Here is a 21,302-nt window from a genome sequence, read left to right on the forward strand (position 1 = left end):
ATAAAACCCATTTTTACATCACATTACTTTGCTAATGTTTTTGCCTTCAAGGATAATCTTCAGGCACTATAGTAAACACTCCATGAGACAGGGATAAACAGCCCAGCAGTACTATTCAAAAACAGAGACATCTTCTTTTCTGTCTGCTATCCATTATCCTCTTAAAAGGGCAGCCGCGACAGTCTGAGGTGCATATTGTTCTGATAAAACATCAATAAGAACGCACAGTAAAAAAGGAAAAGCTACCACAGTGGAGAAAAAAGAGGAGTTGAGCGGCCCCTCTGATAACACAGCGGGAGGAGCTGTTATGATCCGTTTTATCTTCCTGCTAAAAAAGGTTGTTTAGATCATGTTTTTGTGCTGATGTTGTCATTTTGAGAGAGACGCTTAAATAGTTTTATCCCAAATTTCCTCATTATTTTGTCTATTTTTTGGGAGGGGGTATAGGTACAGTGTGCTAAAGCTGCTGCAGGCGGGAGCATCCAATTAAATGAGGCTTATGTTTCCAAAACTATCGAATTAAAGCATAAACCACTCTATCAAGAAAAAATAATGCATTTGCCAACATTTTTGTGTTTTTATATTGAACATTCAATCAATATTTTTGTGTTTTAATTAATACAATTATGTTTAATGTAGCGTGAGCGTCACTAGTGTGCATTGAGAGGCTGTCATTTGCAACAAATCTTAAGAGCAATTTAGAACAAAAGCCTTTCCGCTGCACTTTTTGGGGTATTTGCATATTGTTTTTGCTAATAAGAATATGTAAGATTCCAGCATTGCAAAGATAGTCGTGGGGCACTTCACAAATATTCTGTTTTATTGAGGTGAGTTTAATAACAAACATCCTGCTGAGTTCACTGGTAAGCTTTTTAGAGGTTTCCTGAAGGTGTAATTTAACTGGATGTACATTTTGAAAGAAGATTTGAGTACATGGGTTTGAATACGTGTAGAGTACTGACAAAAATGTACACCTTACATTTGACTCTCACAGTATAAGTACTTAGTATATTCATGCACAGATTAAGAAGTATTACTACCAATGTACAACAGCAACGAATGAGACACAGGATTAGTATAATCAGAGATAGGGTTAGTATAATTCACATACAAGTACACATATGCTTAAAAAATGTAGCACAACTACTATACCGCTACATGGTTATCTTAGCTTAACATGTTCAGAGGGTTTTTTGTAATTTTATAACTGAGGAATTCTCGCTGTCTTTCTCACGTCTGTTTCAATTCAGCATCCCAGCCAAGACTTTCCTGGAATTACATTCACCACTTGTTTTTGTCTGAAGTCATACTGGTAGGATTTTGTTCCACAGAGGAGAAAGATGCTACCTGTGAAAAGAAAATCATACAAAAACAGTGAGTGGATGTATCTCAGCTCACACTATGATTTCCCCCCCTCTAAAGCATACAGAGCTTTGGTGCCAAAATCCACCCACATGTTAAGTGAGAATGAAACAGTAAGTAAAACAGAGCGTGAGACATGGCTCCTGTAGATCCTTTAAGTGTGAGTGAGTGGAGTGTGATTGCCTGGCATGTGCACAGCCATGTTTGCCTCTGAATAGTATTCTATTTCTACTTGTCAAATTTATATCGTTCCTGAAACTAGATGGTGTTTCAAAGTGTGTTTGGTGTGGTAAACTCCACCCGTCTACTACCTAAACCTAAACTCGGTTTTAAAAAAATGAAAAAAGAAATTACAACTTCTATTTCAGTTGTACTCTATTTGCAGCTGGCTGCTAAGGTCCACATTTTGAACTTCCTGAGTCTTTTTTTCCTTTTTATTTTTTTACCTTGTAACTTAAATGCAGCATCAACCCTTCTGGGGACTCCAGACCAATCGTTTCGGATGAGTCTGGGGAAGCCAGGGTCCATTCTCCTATTGTGCTCATCATACCTGATCATTCAAATATATAAAGTTGAAATATATGAAAAACATTAGTACATTTTTTAGTGTGGCAATGTCAAAGACATTTAAAGCAAAAACATCATTTACTTAATGCCAGAATTAACCGTTGATTATTATATGCTGATTATATTTGTTGCTTCTTTTTGCTTATATTTTAGTAAACTGAATGTAGTTCAATTTAGACTAGACAGAAGCTTAGTGATTTAAGCTAGTGTGTGATATTTACAGACCAAACAACTTATCGATTAATGGCAGAAATAACAATGAGGTTGGGGTCAGTTTAGCTCCAGCTATAATCAGCCATATACAGGTCAGGTTGTCCTGTGACTTTCATCATGTTAAAGTATAAATCAGAACAGAGAACAATTCTAACTGTAAAGCGGCACTTTAAAAAGTTACCTGTAATAAAACTCTCCTACGAAGAACATTGTTTTCCCGTATTCGCTGACATGCACAGCAGCATCAACCCGCCTGACTCTGGAAGAGAAGCCGTACTCGTAAATGGAGCCAGCGCGACTTTTCATCTTAAGCTGTTCAACCACCCAGTACTTATGACCTGGAAAAACACAGCCATGTCACTGGATTTGGGGACACTATGAAAAACAGCAACGTACCACAATCCCTGCCAAACTCAATGAGCCTCTTGCATGAACTGCAACACTTATGTTGCACAAGGCTGTAATTTGCGTGTTCTGCTACTGGAAATCAAGCCTTGTCATGCTGACAACGTCTAAGTGATGCTTTGCAGGCTGCCCATTACTGTACCGGTGAATATGTACGCCACGCCTTTGGCTGGGATGTCATAAGCGGCATCAATCTGAGAACTGATGCTCGGTAAATATGTGGTAATGTGGCCTTGTGTTAAACGATTCCAATAAGTTGTCCTTGTTGTTCTCATCCACATGTGTCTGCAATGAAACAAGAAAAGTGAGTTGCTGTTGAGAGGTTATTTAAGATGTTGTGCACCTTTAAGTGGCAATACATTGTACCTGTTTTTAAAGAAACAAATCTCATTTTCAATCAGTGTTACTGCATCAAAAAGTTGGGGAAATGTTGGGTCACATTTTTTTGAAGCCACCTGGGTTTCCATCTTTTTGTTGGGCCTACCTGTGAAATAGTCACATAGAAAACATTGTATATAATATATAATACGCTCTGAGAATTTTATTTCAGTGTTTAACGATTTATGAATTCAATATTTCAAATGTTTTATGTTTTGTTCTTTACCATACAGAGTTTGGATACCCCTCACATCATCGTTAGAGAGCGAGTACTTGGCATTGCTCTGATGTCTGTAATTGGGGTACATGATAGCAGAGGGGTCTCTAGAGTGAGTCAAACCAAGTGAGTGGCCAAGTTCATGAGCTGCAACACTCAACAGGCTGTAACCTGAAACACAGTTGCAAATAGTTGTTATTATTTCATTACAAACTGCTGGAATGCTTCTGTCTGGCTCAGAATATGTATTTAATTCCCAATTTTTGCCTAGTGTCATCTTTGGGCTTTCAAACTGCATTCATGTTTTGACTGACAAACCTTGAGTCCCTGCCGTCCATGTTTCATCCTCATCAAAGTGCACATCTCCACCCATCCCCATTCCTGGCATGAAGGCATGAGCCAACACGCCCCCAGGTCCATCGAAGGGAAAGAAATCTCCATGAGCTACAGGAAAACACAGGATCTGATTGTTATTAATCATAATTAAAAGTCACGATTAAAAGTCCTTAGACACGTTTTCACAGTTACTTCTGCGAGAAAAAGAGAAGACAATATCAGCTTTTCGATGGTTGATTTTGATGAACTTCAACGGGGTTGCATCGCTCCACATCTTCAAGGCTGAACGAACAGACTTTTCCACATCCTCTTTCTTCATGTCTGGAGTGTATCTGGCAATCCTGCATGCCAGCAATTGAGAAAAACATGAGGCATCAGGAACAACATGTTTCAACATATGTTGCTACAAATACTAGCATATCCTCTGGTGGTCAAAAGAAATTTTAAGCAATTTACGAGATTATTTTCTAATTGCAAAAGTGGAATATAAACTCTACAGTATAATATTGTTAATCGTTGCTATTATAGCATTATTTAGCGTTCCTACTATATTTCATGCTATTGCCATCAACAGTTTATTTGCTTTAGATTTATATCTATAAAAAGAAGATTCCTCGTGCTATTCAGGGCCTTCGATCTGCATATTCAAACCTTCATATCCAGAATTCACATTCTTATTCATTCTTATTACATACATATCAATTTTACCTCTTATTACACCACACAGTTGCTGGAATTATGCTGTAAACCACATCATACATTCACAACAAGGAAGTCTAAACCCAGCAAAATGAAAAATAACCAATAAGAAAACTTCATGTTCCAATGAGTCTTTGCAGTACAGAACTATTCATTCAAACTCCCTTTCTATACATGCTTCAACAAACGAAATGTGGAAGTCAAGTAACTAATAAACTTAACTTAAAATAATAGTACAATATTGTAAGATTGTACACTACACTTGTTAATATTTTCTCTCAGAGTTTTTAATCTTTTACGCCATTTGACTACATTCACAAATAACGGCAGATTGCTGTGAAATCTGGGAAACATGGAAAATGCAATCTCACGTGTATGTGATGATGTGGTTCTTCCATTTAGGCCTATTAGGGTAAAAGGCGAAGTTGTCCACATCCGGAACTCCACACCTTGCTTCCTTCATCACATTCAGGGTGTGAGGGTCCATATTTCCTGTTTCCTTCAGACCAAAGAAGTTTTGCATTTCTTGGATCTTCTCCTCCATGGTGGATGCAGACCTCACACTTCTTACTGGAGGCCTGTGGTCTCCCAGATTCAGACTGTAAAACCTCTTGAGGTAATCCTGTTGAGATGAAGAGTTGAGATCTGGACGCTTAGGACGAGGTGTGTAAAATGTAAAGCTGGATTTTATTAATAATTTTTTACATGTAATCTAAAACATATTTAATTATTTCTCTTCCTTAAACACCTAATAAAATATGTTAAATATGTCAGTCTAGCAAAGATGAGGAAGATTCCCTCCTGCTTATTATTGTAACAGCTGAAAAGAGAGAGCAAGCGAGTTTAAAAAGGAAAAGAAACTGTATCACAGATGTTGGTTCAATTCAGTTTTTTTTCAGATGCTTACACATAAACTTCAAAACAAGTGAAAGGAAAAAAAATGCAGGACGCTTCAAATAGAAATTTTGTGAATGTATCATATGTTTAATAGCAAGAAAACACACACACTGAACTGTAGCACTACTAGTTTAAATAAACGAAATACACTCATAATTCTACCATTTTAATTGAAGCCATTGCAGTCTTCACAGTCTAACATTAAAGGTTCTACAAACATTATCTCCAACATTTCTAACTGAAACAACAATTCTAATTTATATGGTTTTTACACAAAGTTCGTAAGCCTTTCATCCATTCACAAACCTCAGCCAGCTCCACATCCTCAAGCCTCTGCTGATCTTTGTCAATGGGTAGAGTCCACAAGATTTCCACCAACATCAGAGAGCCCAAAACGGGTATCCACAACAAACCCATGTTTTAAATGCACATTTCAACCACGCTTCACATTTTTTATATGGGAGTATTCCTGAGCTTGTTTTGCAATCACATGGCCCCAAAGTGCTCCATGATGGCTGTTAAAGCTGGGTATATTTGCCCCGAGAGGTTTTGTGGTTGTAACCTCACAATGAAATGTCTACATATGTTTGGCTTTTCTGTCTATAATGGCGATAATCATATGTACGGTTTGTTCCATAGCATAGAAAACTGCATTTTTTCCTGCTCAGTCAGGTAGGAGAAAAACTTAATGTACACTGTCTCATGTTTATATGCGTCTATACCTCATGTGGATTTCTTTACATCTATAAATCAAACAAACTTCATATGCTGATCAGCAAAGGCATGATTAGAAAATATGATTGGCATAGAAAAACTACAAAAATCTAATAGCAAGTTTTCAATTGTAATTCTTTATTTTGACATGACATGACTACTGATAAATAGAATACCGCTAAAAACTGAGAAGTACAATGTGTTTCCATTTGCCCTCTTTAATTTAGCTAATATCATTGTTGCATGGATTTCAGACAGTACTTTAACAACCAAGCCAGGAATTTGCTTTCTCAACTCCTACAACAAGTTTCTGCGTGTAGTCGTATTTGTAGACTTGTGGTCCCACAAAGAAGTAGATGAAGCCTAAGATGAGAAAAGAAAAAAACAAAAACAACAAAATAAGATTTTTAATATGCAAATGAAATAATTTACATACTGCATTTCTACTTTTTCATGTTAGATTTTCTAGATTTCCTTCCTCCAGTTTGTTGATGTTGATGTCAATGATTTACACAATGAGTGTCTCATATATATCATACAGAAAAATTTTAGTATATCATACCAAGCATTTTAAGTGGTAAATTATACCATTTAAATCTAAGTGGGGAACCACATGCTCTGCTCAGACTGAACTCCACAGAGCTGGTATTGAATTTAAATGAGCATTCCTTTGCTACCAATGATAATGAAACTTGCAAAAGCCATTAAAACACAGCCAAACCTACATCCTAAACAATCAGACAGGATTATCACCTAGTTTGAGTACTGTTGATATGTATGTTAAGTAGTTACTGCATAAAGAAAGATTTAATCAAACAAAAAGCATGCACTTGGTAGGGTGTAATATTTTCCTCACCATCTTTATGAAGAGCTGCATTTATTGTGCTGTTGAGTCCAGGAAAGCCCTCGCTGATGAACCTTGGGTAACCAAAATCCATAACCTTTCGGTTTTCGTTGTAACTGCAAGTAATGTAACCCTGTTAGAACTCATGACTCACAATCATCTGTTTGTCGTTCAAAGATTGGACTAAACATGTAACTTGTGTACAGTGAACCTTTTCCTCTCTCTCCGTGAGGTCCAAATGACAGAGGGAATCCTTTAGTCATATCTGAGCCCAACTTTTTAAAAGTCCATATTGACATCTGCTTTGTCATTTGTCCCTGCTATGGCATTATACCTCCATTAATACCACACAGTCTTTAAACAACACTTTACTGTGGCTAAAATAGGAGAAGAAGAGTATAATTTGATTTAATTCAATTTGCTGTTCCCGCATACATGCATTCATCAAGTCTCTTCTTCCCCGAACTCATAAAAGAAAAACAAAGAAATGGCCCAAGGCATGATAATATAATCCTGTGGAGCAAAAGCAGTTGAGTTAAATCACATCAAATAATCAAGCTCAGCAAAGTAAAATGCCCTAATGTGTGAACCTGCCTGCAAATAAAAGTTTTAATTGCACTGGGGGAAACATTTACTTGATCTTTATCAGATACATGCCATCCATTTATTGTCTTACCTCCAGTAAATATCATGCATAAAGAAGAGAGTTCGTCCTGTTTTGGCGATGTGCACTGCTGCATCTACATCCTGAACCCAGACTGGAAACCCAAAGTGACTTAGTGCTCTGGGCTTTCCCTTCACAAGAGAGCCTTTCACTGTCCAGAACATGGAGTCTGTCCAAGAAAAGAGTATCCTTATAAATATGCATTATTTGTTTATTAATATACATATGCTTTACACATAAAGATGCAAATAAAAACCTGAACTTTTTTTGTTTGACAATAATAAAATTATTGTCAAAATGATTCAATCATCAGAATTTTTTCGTGGCTTTTGCTTTTTTAAATGTTATTATAACACAGTTTAAGTGTGCATAACAATATTATTATTATTATTATTATTATTATTATTATTATTATTATTATTATTATCATCATCATCATCATCATCATTATTATTATTATTATTATTATTATTAATAATAATAATAATAATAATAATAATAATAATAACTTTAAATCACATTTAAAAAGTACTTTGTGCACAAAATCATACATAAAGAAAGTGCACATATCCCACCATCCAAGCACACAGTCAAGCTTACATTCTTACATTTGTTCATACATGCACAGACTGTGAGAAAGGTTATGGAAACACTAATCTAGAAAAACGAGTTTCTAACAGTTTAAGAAAACCACAGATTCAGTCAAACTGAAAAGGCACTACAACCTCAAAAGTGTGGTCACTTCTGGATTTAAAGTAAGAATGTCAAAATGCCCAGATCAGATAAGGTCTCTGCTGCATAAGCAGGAGCTGCAATGTAGGGCTTTTTAGGTAATTATTCAAATTTCTGAAATGTATTCAGAAATTCCCATAAAAGCAATCGAAGTTTAGCAAGCATGTTAGGCTTAACAGAGATTTACAGATTTGCACTCAGGAAAGCAATGGTAGGAGCCAGAGGTAACATATATAATGAATTCAGAAGTGGCTCAAGGATTGAACCTTGAGGGACTCCACATAGGAAGGAGCATATAAAGGTGTATAGTTATTACTATCAATTCTAAGGTTTCTGCAGTAGGAAAGCTATTTGGGAGCACTACATAGAATTATGGGGTAGGGCACAACAGAGCCCAAGATTTATTGAAAACTGTGACACTGTGTGGTTACCATGAATAAGGTAAGCAGTGGATCTGCGAGGTACCCAGAAGGCAGCATCAATGCTGGTTTCAATCTTGGGCATAAAGTTTGAGATGGGACCCTCCTTGATGTCATCCTCATGATTATGCTTAATCCAGAGATACCTGGCATGAGGAAATATTGTTAGTTAATTTATTTTAAAAAATACAATGTTTCATGTTTTAAATAGTATTTTTAAATCTTCTAATGGTGCTGTGATGATTTGACTAAAGGGTACGGACAGCTTCAAGCAAATTAGTCATCAACATGCCTTTCTCTAAAGAAGAAGGTGGAATCCCCGAGAGTGGAAACTGCATCAAAGGTCAAGTCTGCTGCACATTTGTCCCGCATGAGTCGAGGGAATAGTACGCTAGACAACCAGTTGTTACGATGAAAGTTTGTCAGAAGATTATTTAGATGACCTCTGATAGGACCTAACACAGGCAAATATAGATATGTTAATTGGGAAAATTATTTCACACAAAAACTGCATTTGAATTTGAGGATTACTCAGGAATACATCCAAAGTGTTTACTGTAAAGTGCTTTGATGCTGGCTACATCTTCACTGGATAACAGGTTTGCTGAACGGAAGGGTTTGTAGTTTGGAAACATCAGTGACTCTCGGTTTCTGGAATGCTTCAGACCCAAAGCATGGCCAAACTCGTGAGCTGCCACTACAAACAGATTGAAACCTGAAACAGCAAAAAGAGAAGTGCGTTCGTAAAGATGTGATTGATTTCCAGCGTTCTTTTTTCCAATTTTATTTCTAGTTTGGTTGGTTCAGCACCTGTTTCTCCTGCTGTCCAGCGCTCAGCATCATCAAAGTGTGTGTCCCCGCCGATTCCTGACCCCGGACCGAAAGCATGAGCCAGTGTCCTTCCAGGCCCGTCAAATGGAAACAAGTCACCGTGTGCTAAATGATACAATCCAGGCCAAACACGAAACAGAAACCAAAGAGAAAACCATTTTCTTTCATGCCAAAAGAAAATTATAGGCTTCTCTTCACCTCATTTGAATGAGTCAGTTGAGTTTAGCAGCCAGTGCATGATGACGCTACCTTGGTTAACAATGAAATTACTACTGCAGTTTCCTATGTGTACAATTGCTGCTCTGTTATATTTGCATAAGATAATAGGCTGAGAGCTGCTGAGAATTTCTTTTCTTTCTGTTATATTCCATGACTGTACCGTGTAGAACAAAATACAAACCCACCATAGCTCGCAAACTCCACCATGATGTCAGCATTGCGAGTGTTTGACCTGACAAACGTCAGACTGCTGGCTCTGGCCCAGACGCTGAAAGCTGACTCTATCAAAGAGTCCACAGTGCTGCGAGGCAAATCTCTGGTGTACCTGCCAATGCTACAAGAGCAACACACGCTGATTAATATCAAACTGCACACGCAATACAAATGTATTGTAGAGAGCACCATCTTTCTAGGCCAATTCTCTATTTCATAACTTTTGAATGTGATCCAGATCTGCAGCAAAAATGAATGGTCTCCCTTTTTCTCCATCCAACTCCTCACCAAGTTTCATACATCGTGTAGTTATTGTGTAAACTTCCTGTTAAAGAGTCAAGAGAAGGGCACTCAGGGGGTGCAGTCATCCACTAAAGCCAATGCCCTGTCTCACTGTTTTAAAGAGAGAGATCTGGAGCTGTGCCACGGTTAGGTTATTCCTGCAAGGTTTTGTGAAATAAAAATTTCCGTGATACCAAAACATTACACTAACTTGAATAAAGTCTCTTTTTTAATAACAACAAAAACAATTGTCTTTCTTTGTTACTCTTTAATTATACATTTACTCAGTATGTAATCCAGCAGGCATGCCTCAAAATGAATCTGCACAGGAATGTATAAGGATGTCTCAGACAGTGTTACATAAGTTAAAGCATGTATGGTCAGCTTGGCACTCTAACAAGCCCACAGTGACCCTCAAAGCCAGAAGTCCCAAACCAAAAGCCATAAGGATTTGTGACAGTGGCTATTCTCCATTTCTGCCAAAGGGTTTATTGTCTTCTTAAAATGATCCTCACATATTTCTGAGGTTTGGTGAAGACAGCCAGACAGTTTGTTTTTTTATTTCCCCCCTGAGTTCATTCAAGGTTAGACATGCCCACTATATAACATTCATTTCCAGATAGTTTTCATTACGCATGATCATTAAGCATCAGTGAAGACCACAGTAAATACCTGTAGGTGATGACATTCTTATTCCAGCGCGTCGTCTGGGCGTGGCTGTACTCCTCCACGTCTGGAACGCCACATCGAGGACTCCTCATCACCTCCAGGGTATCCGAGTCCAGTCTTCCCGACACATTCAGCCCAAAGAAAATTTGCATGTCTTTCACCTTGGAGGTAAAAGAGAGGCCGCTTCGTTTCATGCGCCCCAGAGGATCATTTTGTAGGTGGTAATAGTGCTGGAGATAGTCCTTAAAGTAGATTTAAGATCAGATCACATCAGATAGCATTTTGCACAAAAGAGGGTTTGATTCACTCAACAACAAAAAAACAATTCTGCACCTTTAATAAACAGAAAGCAATCATTTTAAATAAAATGCAACAGAAATATATAAATCAAATGTTTATTAATTCCAATAATTAATCATTAAGAAAAATGTGGTTGGCGTAAACTGACTGAATAGTGGAGTAATTTAATTAGCTAAAGTCAGAATTTTGGATTCTTAATTTTAACCTAGTTACTGCAAAACTTTATTCTTGTATCACAACATGCATTACAGATTATGAACTGCTATAAAACGTCTGACTGAGCTATCATGGCTTCAACATAAATGCCCTTATTTTCAGCATCAACTATCAATTACACTTGCATAAAAAGTCGGCACAAGATGGAACAAAGACAAGCAACTTGCTTCAAAGGAAAAGACAAAAAAAATAGATGTAAGGAATTAAATTGGGATGAAGAATGTGAAAATGGGAATGCCAAGCAAATCTTTTAAAGGATATAATATAACAGCATCAAGGGCTGAGAGGGCAGTGCAGTTGTGTACCTCCACCCTCCACCCACATAAAAACAAATGTAATAAAAGGAAATATCTTAAAATACGCACAGGAAATAATGCATCCTTCCAAATTCTTTAACCCTGCAGTAAAATCACTGACAATTTAGCATGACTTTGCATCGTACAAGACATCAATTCACATGCAGTCCACTCTGAAAACATTTGTAAAAGGAGCTCGTGCAATTATACACTTACTGTGGCCAGCTTCAAGTCAGCCTGTGGTTCTGGTGTAGGAGTGCTTTCTTCCTTCGGTGTAAATGTGGGTGCCGTAAAACCTGGACCGGGCACAAGCAAGACCAGAACACAGCAGGAGAGCAGCATGACATGCATTTCACAGAATTAACGCTGCAGTGAATTGCAGTGGCCTAGTTTAAGCATGTGGAGATGGAAGTTCTGGTTAATGAGAAAGCCTTTTAAATGGTCATTGTGACTCATACCACATGCAAATCCCAGGGAAGCCTCTGACAGCACTACAAAATTAGGGAGGAGTTTGGAAAGGGCCAAGGACAAAAAAAAAGAAGAAGAAGAAGAAGAAAAAAAAAGAAAAAATGACATTTGAACATTTTTGTCACATGACATGTTTGCACCAATGATGGTTTAAATCAAATAAAGAGCAGTGCACAGTTCCAATTTCAAAATCTTGTTTCAATTCAGCAGATATGTGAAACCAGAGCGAGACACGGCGCAGTCGGAGTTTTTAACTTGCAACACGCTGGTTCACAGATAATCCTGAATCAGTGGTGAAACTACAACATGAGGCAACATAGAGTAAAACATTCCTCACTATGTGCTCATTGCCATCGCTATGAATGGGCATGGCGCAAACATGTTTATTTTTAATTTACAGCATTAATAACTAAGCAGTGATAGAGTAATAGTGATGGAGCTTCTGTGGAGGAATCTCAGCTTAAACTCCTTCCAGACTGATGCAACACGTCCCACGCGTTTTAGGTCTCCTAAAATAACCCCATCGAGGCCAGCTCTCGTCCCCATTTTAGCAAATGCATGTCACAACTCTGAATGAGAGAGTTCACAGAACAGGAGCCTAAATTGAGAGGGAGGGGATTAAAGCCTCATTGGGCATCACCCGGGGTGCTTAAACTGGCAATGGTGGTGCTGTGGTACTTTCAGGCTACAATTAAGGTTGATTGGTCATTGTGGAGCGTTATGGGGCCAACTTCAGCAGACCTTTACAGCGTAGCCTACACTGTTTTGTGGAAAGAAAGGAAGATTTTTGTTTTAAAACATTTATTTTGGGGCTTTTCTGTCTATATTTGACAGTTCAACAGTCAAGAGTAGACAAGAAAGAGAGGAGGAGGAGACACACAGCAAAGAGCCCCAAATTGAATTCAAAACCAGGCTGCTGCACGTCATCAATATGCACACCTAACCCCAATCCCAACCAGTGAGATAAACTGGAATCTAAAAGAAAGGAAGATTTTGTGTTCCAAGCAGAAAAGAGGAGGCACTAATATCATTTTAAAGCAGCCATGATGAAAGAGGTCACAGGCAGCAGCTGCAAGGTTACAAGCTGATTGGGATCACAAGTAGGATCAATCCAGTTTGTTACGGGTTTAAGAATTATCTTCTCCTTCCCCTCTACCCCCAAATGGTCGCTTCAGATCCCTGAGAGGGGTTCTGCTGAGTTTTCTTCCTGTTAAAAGGCAGTTTTTCCTTCCCACTCTCACAAAGTGCTTGCTCTCAAGGATACAGCAGGGTTTTTACCTTGAGGTGACTTGATGTGATTTGGTGGTATTTAAATAAACCTGATCCTGGGTTTTGGACCCAGAGGTTTCAATTTAATTTATTATTGTATTTAATATCACCTTAATGTCTTGAGCCTTAATTTCTTGTTTCAGTTAGAGCATGTTTTGCTATTAGTATTTTATTGTTTATTCTATTTAGCCTCCTGTTACTGTCAAGTCTCCCCATTGTGTTAAGTTTGTATGGTAGTCTGTTGTTTTTGTTTACTTAATTACTGCTTTGTATTTGGTGACATGTTTTACTTAAAAAAAAAAAAGAATTTAATTTTATTTCCCCTCTGTCTTGTTATTTTGCATTGAGTTCAGCATTGAAGCTGATTTTCTTTAGATGTTTGGGTCCACATCCTGCTTGCTACACAGCCAGATGTGACAAAACCTGAAAACTGAGTTAAAAAGTATAAACCTGAAAGTTACAAAACTTTGAACACCTGACAGATGAGTTTACAGCAAGGCACTGTCAATAACAAGGGTTGTTACAGTATCAGAGATTATCAATACAAAACTTCAATGACCAAATGAATTCCAAATAATATTTTTACCATAATTTAAAGGAAAATATTTATTGTGTTGCTTGTCAATCACAAACTTCAAAAGAATGATTAAAATTGTTATTGTAACTGAATCATGTCCGTATTTATTATGATTTTTTTCCAAGAAAAAGGCTTCAGTGTTTCAGTTTTAAAAATGAGAAAATACAGAATTGAGACCATACTGCAACAAACTGCCCCTTTGAAGTCAGTCAATGTAAAATTGGAGGGATAGAGCTCCTACTTTGGCTCCCCCTAGTGGTGGTATAACAATGTAATAGAATGCGCTGCATCCTTCCACACATAAGATGTCAGATGAGAGAGATGAAGATAGCAAATGTTGTCAATAAATGTCTGTTTTCAACGAAGATAACATTGTAGAAAGATCAGATGACTTCAAATTTTAACAAACAAAGCGTTCAAGCTCCTGATTATAGTTTCTGCTGCCACCCTGTGGTGTCCCGCAGTACATTCATCCATGTTTTCAGTCAGTCACAGAGTTCAGGTTGAGCAGAGCACCATGATTTATGAAGTGTCATCATTAATATGAATACATGTTCATGGCAGCTAAATGACTGACACTTCTGCAGTTAACTGCATTAGCAAAACAAATCACACTTTTCCCAGTTTTGCACACACTTTAAAACAGTCTTTATTTTAATTTATTTTACTTTTATTTATTTATCCATCCGTCTGTTCTCGTCTCATATCAGGGTTATCTTTGCTGATCCGGAACGTAAACGCCTTTATCTAGAAAGATCTTTGGTTTGGACTCTTCTGTTGTTGTTCGAGAGTATGTGTAAACAAGAATGACTTGACAGTTAACACAAAAGGGTTATTGTTATATTTAGCCACCTTCGTACTTCATGTTTGAGGTACTTTTTTTTTCATTTCCACTCCAACAATTCACTGAACACATTTCAGTGGGCTGTCATATATTTATAGATTTCACTGTCTGAATATAATCTGTAGGTAATCAAAGTGCTAAAGTAACAACGATGACTAACAATTTAATTTAATTTAATTTAATTTATTTAATGGTGATTAACACAGCCAGATGCATGAGTCATATATGAGCTACCCGGATATCCTTAGGACAGAATTGGGTCTGTCACTTCTCACTTAGTTTGTTTTGTTGCTTGGTGTGTGTGTGTGTGTGTGTGTGTGTGTGTGTGTGTGTGTGTGTGTGTGTGTGTGTGTGTGTGTGTGTGTGTGTGTGTGTGTGTGTGTGTGTGGACGGGTATTACCGTCATTGTGATGAGTTTGAAGGCATCTTTGAGACTTGAAATGTGGTTTAGGGTCAGGGTTAGGCATTCATTTTTGATGGTTAGGGTAAGCTAAGCATTGTGTCAATAAGGCTACGTGCACTGCACGAAAGCGCATCAAATCCGACTTTTTTGACCCTATGCGACCCATATCCAATCATGGTATGACAGTGTGAACGGCACAAATCCGATATTTACAAATCCGATCTGGGTCACTTTCGTATGTGGTACTGAATCCGATACATATCTGATGTTTCAAAAAGCGACTGCTGTGTGAATGGTGATGTCGCATTAAATCCGTGTTTTACGTCACTGACACAAAACAGACGCCAATTATCAGCGCCAGAGAAGCGCCCGAAAAGACATCGTGAACGCTTCCTGTCCCTCCCGTGTAGATGTTAGTGAGCTGTTGGGAAGCGCAAACATTTTATTTATACTGTATAATCTGCAGATTCTGACAGTAAATCTGCAACTATCCTTTGAAGCACCGCTCCTCTCTAAAACTGCAATAAGGATCATTATTAGGCCATATGTAAATAACTTAAAGAAAAATTGGGGAACGTAAAGTCCGAAACAAGTCTTTATATTAACGGCCATCAGTCAAACAATACTGTTTGGTCTGGGTCTGAACAGAGCGTGTTGTGTGTGACGTCTTCTTTTGCCGCTTTGAGGGTTCACACAGGAGCACGTTTGCTGTCACATTTTATTTGTAGTGTGAACAAGCAGACAAAAAAATCGGATTTGATCAAAAAATCGGAATTGAGCATTAAGACCTGCAGTGTGAACGTAGCCCAAGATGTCCCCACAAGGATATAAAAACACATATATGTATGGGTGGGGTGTTTTTCCTTGTATCATTTTATGTGTTTATATGTTTACATAAACTTTCCTGCCACACAAATTATTTTTTGCTTGATTTCCATTTCCACAGGATGCAGCCTCTCACGCCAGCCTACGTTTAATTTTGTCTCAAAGGGTTACAAATAAGTGTGACATGATGCACAACTATAAACTAACATCTACGCATGTGTGCAACGATTTCTGCTATTGAGTACTCACGACTGCGTACTCACTTTGAACACATGTAAAGCTAAAAAAACTATTTTATAAGTACTTCTTGTTCACCTGCAGAACATTAAACACACGTGTCAGATAGAGCGCATCACAGGGTTTTGTGACTGTTCATGCTGCCGGCTTCGCATAGATCCACACATGCAAGATGCAAGCGCTAATAGAAAAGCGGAACTAGACCTTTTTCTGTGTTCATGTTCTTTGTTTGTTATGGGGTTAGGTTCGTTTGTTTTTTTAAACTTTTTTTGCCTAAATTCACACGTCTTCTTACACAACTCTGTGGCTCATCATCTGAAGGGAGTGTGTGCTAACTAACCTCTTGTATATTTTGTAAATGGATGTAATGTGTGATGAAAGCATCTCACACTTGAACACTGATGTTCAATTTGCTATTCTCTGATAATATCAGATTAACATTACTGTGAATCTGGAACTATTTTGCCTTCTGAAAACATATTTTTTTTTCACTAACAGCTAACATAAGGCCAGATAATTAGCTCATATTAGCTTTCAGTGACTGGTCCTAACAACACAGCAGTTACCATCTGAGTACAGATAGAATAACACAGAGGTGCTCTTCAGCCTTGGGTTGCAACATCCCCTCTCGCTGCGAGTATGCATACTTGTTGGTTTATCCTTGAAATTCCACCAAAACACATAAAACCCACACTGGTTAGCCTAGAAACAGCCAAAAAAAAAGATCAAGAAAATCTGTAGGCATCAACAATTGGGTAAATATTTCCTCATTCCACATGCCAATGACCTGTTTGTGTTTTTTCTTTTGTTACAAACTCGCATATGTAACATTTATTTTTTACTATTTTTATTATCATTTCTACCTCACACTTAGCCCTGTGTCAGACAGTTTAACTTTGTAATGCTCGAAGTTTATAACATTAAGTTAAAAATTAGGGTTTTGAATTGTGGTCTAAAAGAAGGCCATCACTAAACCCTCCACAGGAATGAACTGTTTTTCAGACCACGTAAAGCTCCACTCCTATAAAAGAGACACCTTCAAATCAGACTGAAGTATGATAAAGACAACCTGGAGAAAGATTATGCATACATTGTAGTATGCATGAGATAAAACTAGATGTCTTTGGCCACAGAAACACTGATTACATTTGAAGAAAGAAAGGGTGAGGTGTGCAACCCAAAGAACAGCGTCCCCACAGTGAAGCACGGAGGTGGGAGTATTACGCTGCCGGATACTTTAGAGTGTCTGGAACTGACAATCTTGTCAAAGAATCATGAGGAAAGAACAATATATGAAGGTTTTTGAAAGAAACCCTCCAGCAGACAGCAGAAAAACTGGGTCTGGGTCATTGCTTTGTCTTCCAACACAGCGATCCAAAACATACACCACTCCTGGTGAGTTCTAGAAACTAAAGCAAATGTGAATGACTGTCCTGCACAAAGCATTGACTTGAATCAAAGATTTGTGGGGTGAATTGATGCCTAAGGTCCTTGGCAGAAGACCATCAAATCTGGAAGACCTTAAGAGATTCAAGAAGAAGAATAGCTGGGATTGCTCAGAAGACATTGCAACAAATAACTGCAGGGTGTTGTCCTTCCAATGGGTCTACAAGGTAGAAGGCCTTCATCAAGAAAATGCAGACATTCTTCAGGCTGGAGGTGACTACATACAGTAAATAATTATGGATATGTTTGCTTTAAAATATTACAAGTAATTCACAAGCGAAAATACGTATTAATTAAATAAAGCATCACAAACTCCAATAGCATCACAGAATTTGGCTTCTTCCAGCTAACTTTGACAGTACATGGAAATTCTTGCCTCTTTCGTTGTCCACTGGAGTCTGGGCCTGTTTGAGGGATTACTCTCCTCCTCAGTTTGGTTTGCTGCTCATAGGAGGAAGCAAATAAAACAAATTTGCATCAGTAGAGCATTTCCATCCCACACAATTAATTATTTCTGTACTGTTTTTATTTTTAATGTAGTCTTTCTGACTCCAGACTACACTGAACTCAAAACGGTGATGTGACTCACAAGTTCTACCTATGTGGTTTCTGAGTAGTAATCTACACACAAATACAGAGCAGTTTGAAAACATGTAAAACTATTTTATAAAGGCCTGTCCAAAAGTATTTGTGACATCTATCACGCTCACATACAGAATGTGTGATACATAGATTATGTCATATTTCGACCTGGGGTTTAACAGGTTTACAGATCCACAAATGCAGGCTGCGTTCAAGCGCAACTGGAAAAGTGGGACATCAGACCTTCCTCTTGTTCCACGTTGTTGACCCCTTTTTTCCCTAAACAGAACGCACATTTTTAGATTACAGATGTTACAGAGCAGCCTATGGAAATTAATAGATGATTTTAAAAAGCTTCTGCTGGGAAAACAGTTAGCCAGTGTGCAGCTGTCATCCTCCTTAATTAGTATGTGCTAACTAATCTCTTGTATATTTTTGAATGTGGATGAAAACTATGTAATATTGTGTGATGAATATATGACACAATATGATGTTCATTTTGCAATTCTCTTATAACAGCAGACTAACATTAATGTGAATCCTGAACTGTAAGCATTTCCCCTACTACTATCTTACTTTTAAGTTGTGAACAACCTTGCATTCAATAACGACTCAAGCACACACATATAAACATAAAAAGTTTAATAAAATAGTTAGATTACTTTCTTTGCACTGAATTGGACTGCATGTGATCTTGTTGTGCTTTTGGCATAATGACAACAAAGTTTCTGACTCTAACCTCAGGCTGGATAAATCCTGGAGGATCCTGGTGATCAAATGGCACTATGGTACTAATAAGGCATACAGTATATCTATGGCTGTTCTCTCTTCTAATAAGTGAGTTCGACTGCTTCCCATATCATTATTATCTGCTGACAGTGTGACCTCACATACAAGTTGGTTAAAATCGTTGAGTAACAGATCATGCCATGCACAAGTTTATAACACTAATTAAAACGTGTTTAGTGGCTCAAGTAGTACACTGGCAACAATAGTTCTATGGTTTTTACCACTGTAAACCAGCGGTCCCCAACCCCCGGGCCTCGGACCGGTAACGGTCCGTGAGTCGTTTGGTACCGGGCCACGAGAGTTGAGGCTCAGGTGTGAAATGTATGGTTTTCAGGGTTTTTATCGGTTTTCAGCGTTATTTTGTTATCGTTTTTATGGTTAACTCGGTTTTCCTGGGTCTTTTCAGGTGTGTTATGAATAAATCTTCTTTTTTTTGGTACCGGTACTAGTTTTATTTTGTTGTATTTATCCGTGACACCTTAAGACCGGTCCATGAAAATAATGTCGGGCATAAACCGGTCCATGGCGCAAAAAAGGTTGGGGACCGCTGCTGTAAACCATTAAAAGTCCTCCCTTAATACTTCTGACTCCATCAAAACACACACAAAAAAGTTCACACATTTCATTGTGAACTACTGTACTGTTTATATGCTGGGATTTATTTCACATGAAGTTTCATCACACTTCTCCTTTCTTCACAGGTTTTGTAGAAATACATCATGGAGACACGGCTGCTTGTCAGCACGCATGCCACTGGGTATTTGCCATCTTGAGTTTGTATGTCGTAACAAATGTTTTTGAGCTCCTTCACACTTCAAATGTCACATTGCTCACAGGGTGTTGCAAGGAGGAGGTTCTGAAATACAGTGGGGCAAAAAAGTATTTAATCAGCCACCGATTGTGCAAGTTCCTCCACCTAAAATGATGACAGAGGTCAGTAATTTGCACCAGAGGTACACTTCAACTGTGAGAGACAGAATGTGAAAAAAAAATCCATGAATCCACATGGTAGGATTTGTAAAGAATTTATTCGTAAATCAGGGTGGAAAATAAGTATTTGGTCAATAACAAAAATACAACTCAATACTTTGTAACATAACCTTTGTTGGCAATAACAGAGGTCAAACGTTTACTATAGGTCTTTACCAGGTTTGCACACACAGTAGCTGGTATTTTGGCCCATTCCTCCATGCAGATCTTCTCGAGAGCAGTGATGTTTTGGGGCTGTCGCCGAGCAACACGGACTTTCAACTCCCGCCACAGATTTTCTATGGGGTTGAGGTCTGGAGACTGGCTAGGCCACTCCAGGACTTTCAAATGCTTCTTACGGAGCCACTCCTTTGTTGCCTGGGCGGTGTGTTTTGGATCATTGTCATGTTGGAAGACCCAGCCTCGTTTCATCTTCAAAGTTCTCACTGATGGAAGGAGGTTGTGGCTCAAAATCTCACGATACATGGCCCCATTCATTCTGTCCTTAACACGGATCAGTCGTCCTGTCCCCTTGGCAGAAAAACAGCCCCATAGCATGATGTTTCCACCCCCATGCTTCACAGTAGGTATGGTGTTCTTGGGATGCAACTCAGTATTCTTCTTCCTCCAAACACGACGAGTTGAGTTTATACCAAAAAGTTCTACTTTGGTTTCATCTGACCACATGACATTCTCCCAATCCTCTGCTGTATCATCCATGTGCTCTCTGGCAAACTTCAGACGGGCCTGGACATGCACTGGCTTCAGCAGCGGAACACGTCTGGCACTGCGGGATTTGATTCCCTGCCGTTGTAGTGTGTTACTGATGGTGACCTTTGTTACTTTGGTCCCAGCTCTCTGCAGGTCATTCACCAGGTCCCCCCGTGTGGTTCTGGGATCTTTGCTCACTGTTCTCATGATCATTTTGACCCCACGGGATGAGATCTTGTGTGGAGCCCCAGATCGAGGGAGATTATCAGTGGTCTTGTATGTCTTCCATTTTCTGCTGATTGCTCCCACAGTTGATTTTTTCACACCAAGCTGCTTGCCTATTGTAGATTCACTCTTCCCAGTCTGGTGCAGGTCTACAATACTTTTCCTGGTGTCCTTCGAAAGCTCTTTGGTCTTGGCCATGGCGGAGTTTGGAGTCTGACTGTTTGAGGCTGTGGACAGGTGTCTTTTATACAGATGATGAGTTCAAACAGGTGCCATTCATACAGGTAACGAGTGGGGGACAGAAAAGCTTCTTACAGAAGACGTTACAGGTCTGTGAGAGCCAGAGATTTTCCTTGTTTGAGGTGACCAAATACTTATTTTCCACCCTAATTTACAAATAAATTCTTTACAAATCCTACCATGTGGATTCATGGATTTTTTTTTCACATTCTGTCTCTCACAGTTGAAGTGTACCTCTGGTGCA

The 21,302-nt window shown here is 38.5% G+C and overlaps 1 protein-coding gene across 1 annotated transcript; it reads right to left on the bottom strand.

The window, feature by feature from the left end:
- Positions 1-799: 799 nt before the first annotated feature.
- Positions 800-11,884, bottom strand: mmp20a (matrix metallopeptidase 20a (enamelysin)). The gene is made up of 20 exons (XM_004543921.3): positions 11,690-11,884; positions 10,665-10,903; positions 9,683-9,831; positions 9,258-9,383; positions 9,004-9,162; positions 8,740-8,902; positions 8,460-8,593; positions 7,309-7,465; positions 6,645-6,748; positions 6,059-6,151; positions 5,381-5,496; positions 4,549-4,799; positions 3,671-3,819; positions 3,461-3,586; positions 3,152-3,313; positions 2,914-3,031; positions 2,690-2,832; positions 2,324-2,480; positions 1,809-1,912; positions 800-1,347 (listed from the first exon to the last, which is right to left on the bottom strand). Exons 1-20 carry the CDS (start codon positions 11,822-11,824, stop codon positions 1,247-1,249), a joined length of 2,886 nt encoding a protein of 961 aa, XP_004543978.3. The 5' UTR covers positions 11,825-11,884; the 3' UTR covers positions 800-1,246.
- Positions 11,885-21,302: the final 9,418 nt, after the last annotated feature.

Source organism: Maylandia zebra, linkage group LG14, assembly GCF_041146795.1.
Source record: "Maylandia zebra isolate NMK-2024a linkage group LG14, Mzebra_GT3a, whole genome shotgun sequence".
NCBI lineage: Eukaryota > Metazoa > Chordata > Actinopteri > Cichliformes > Cichlidae > Maylandia > Maylandia zebra.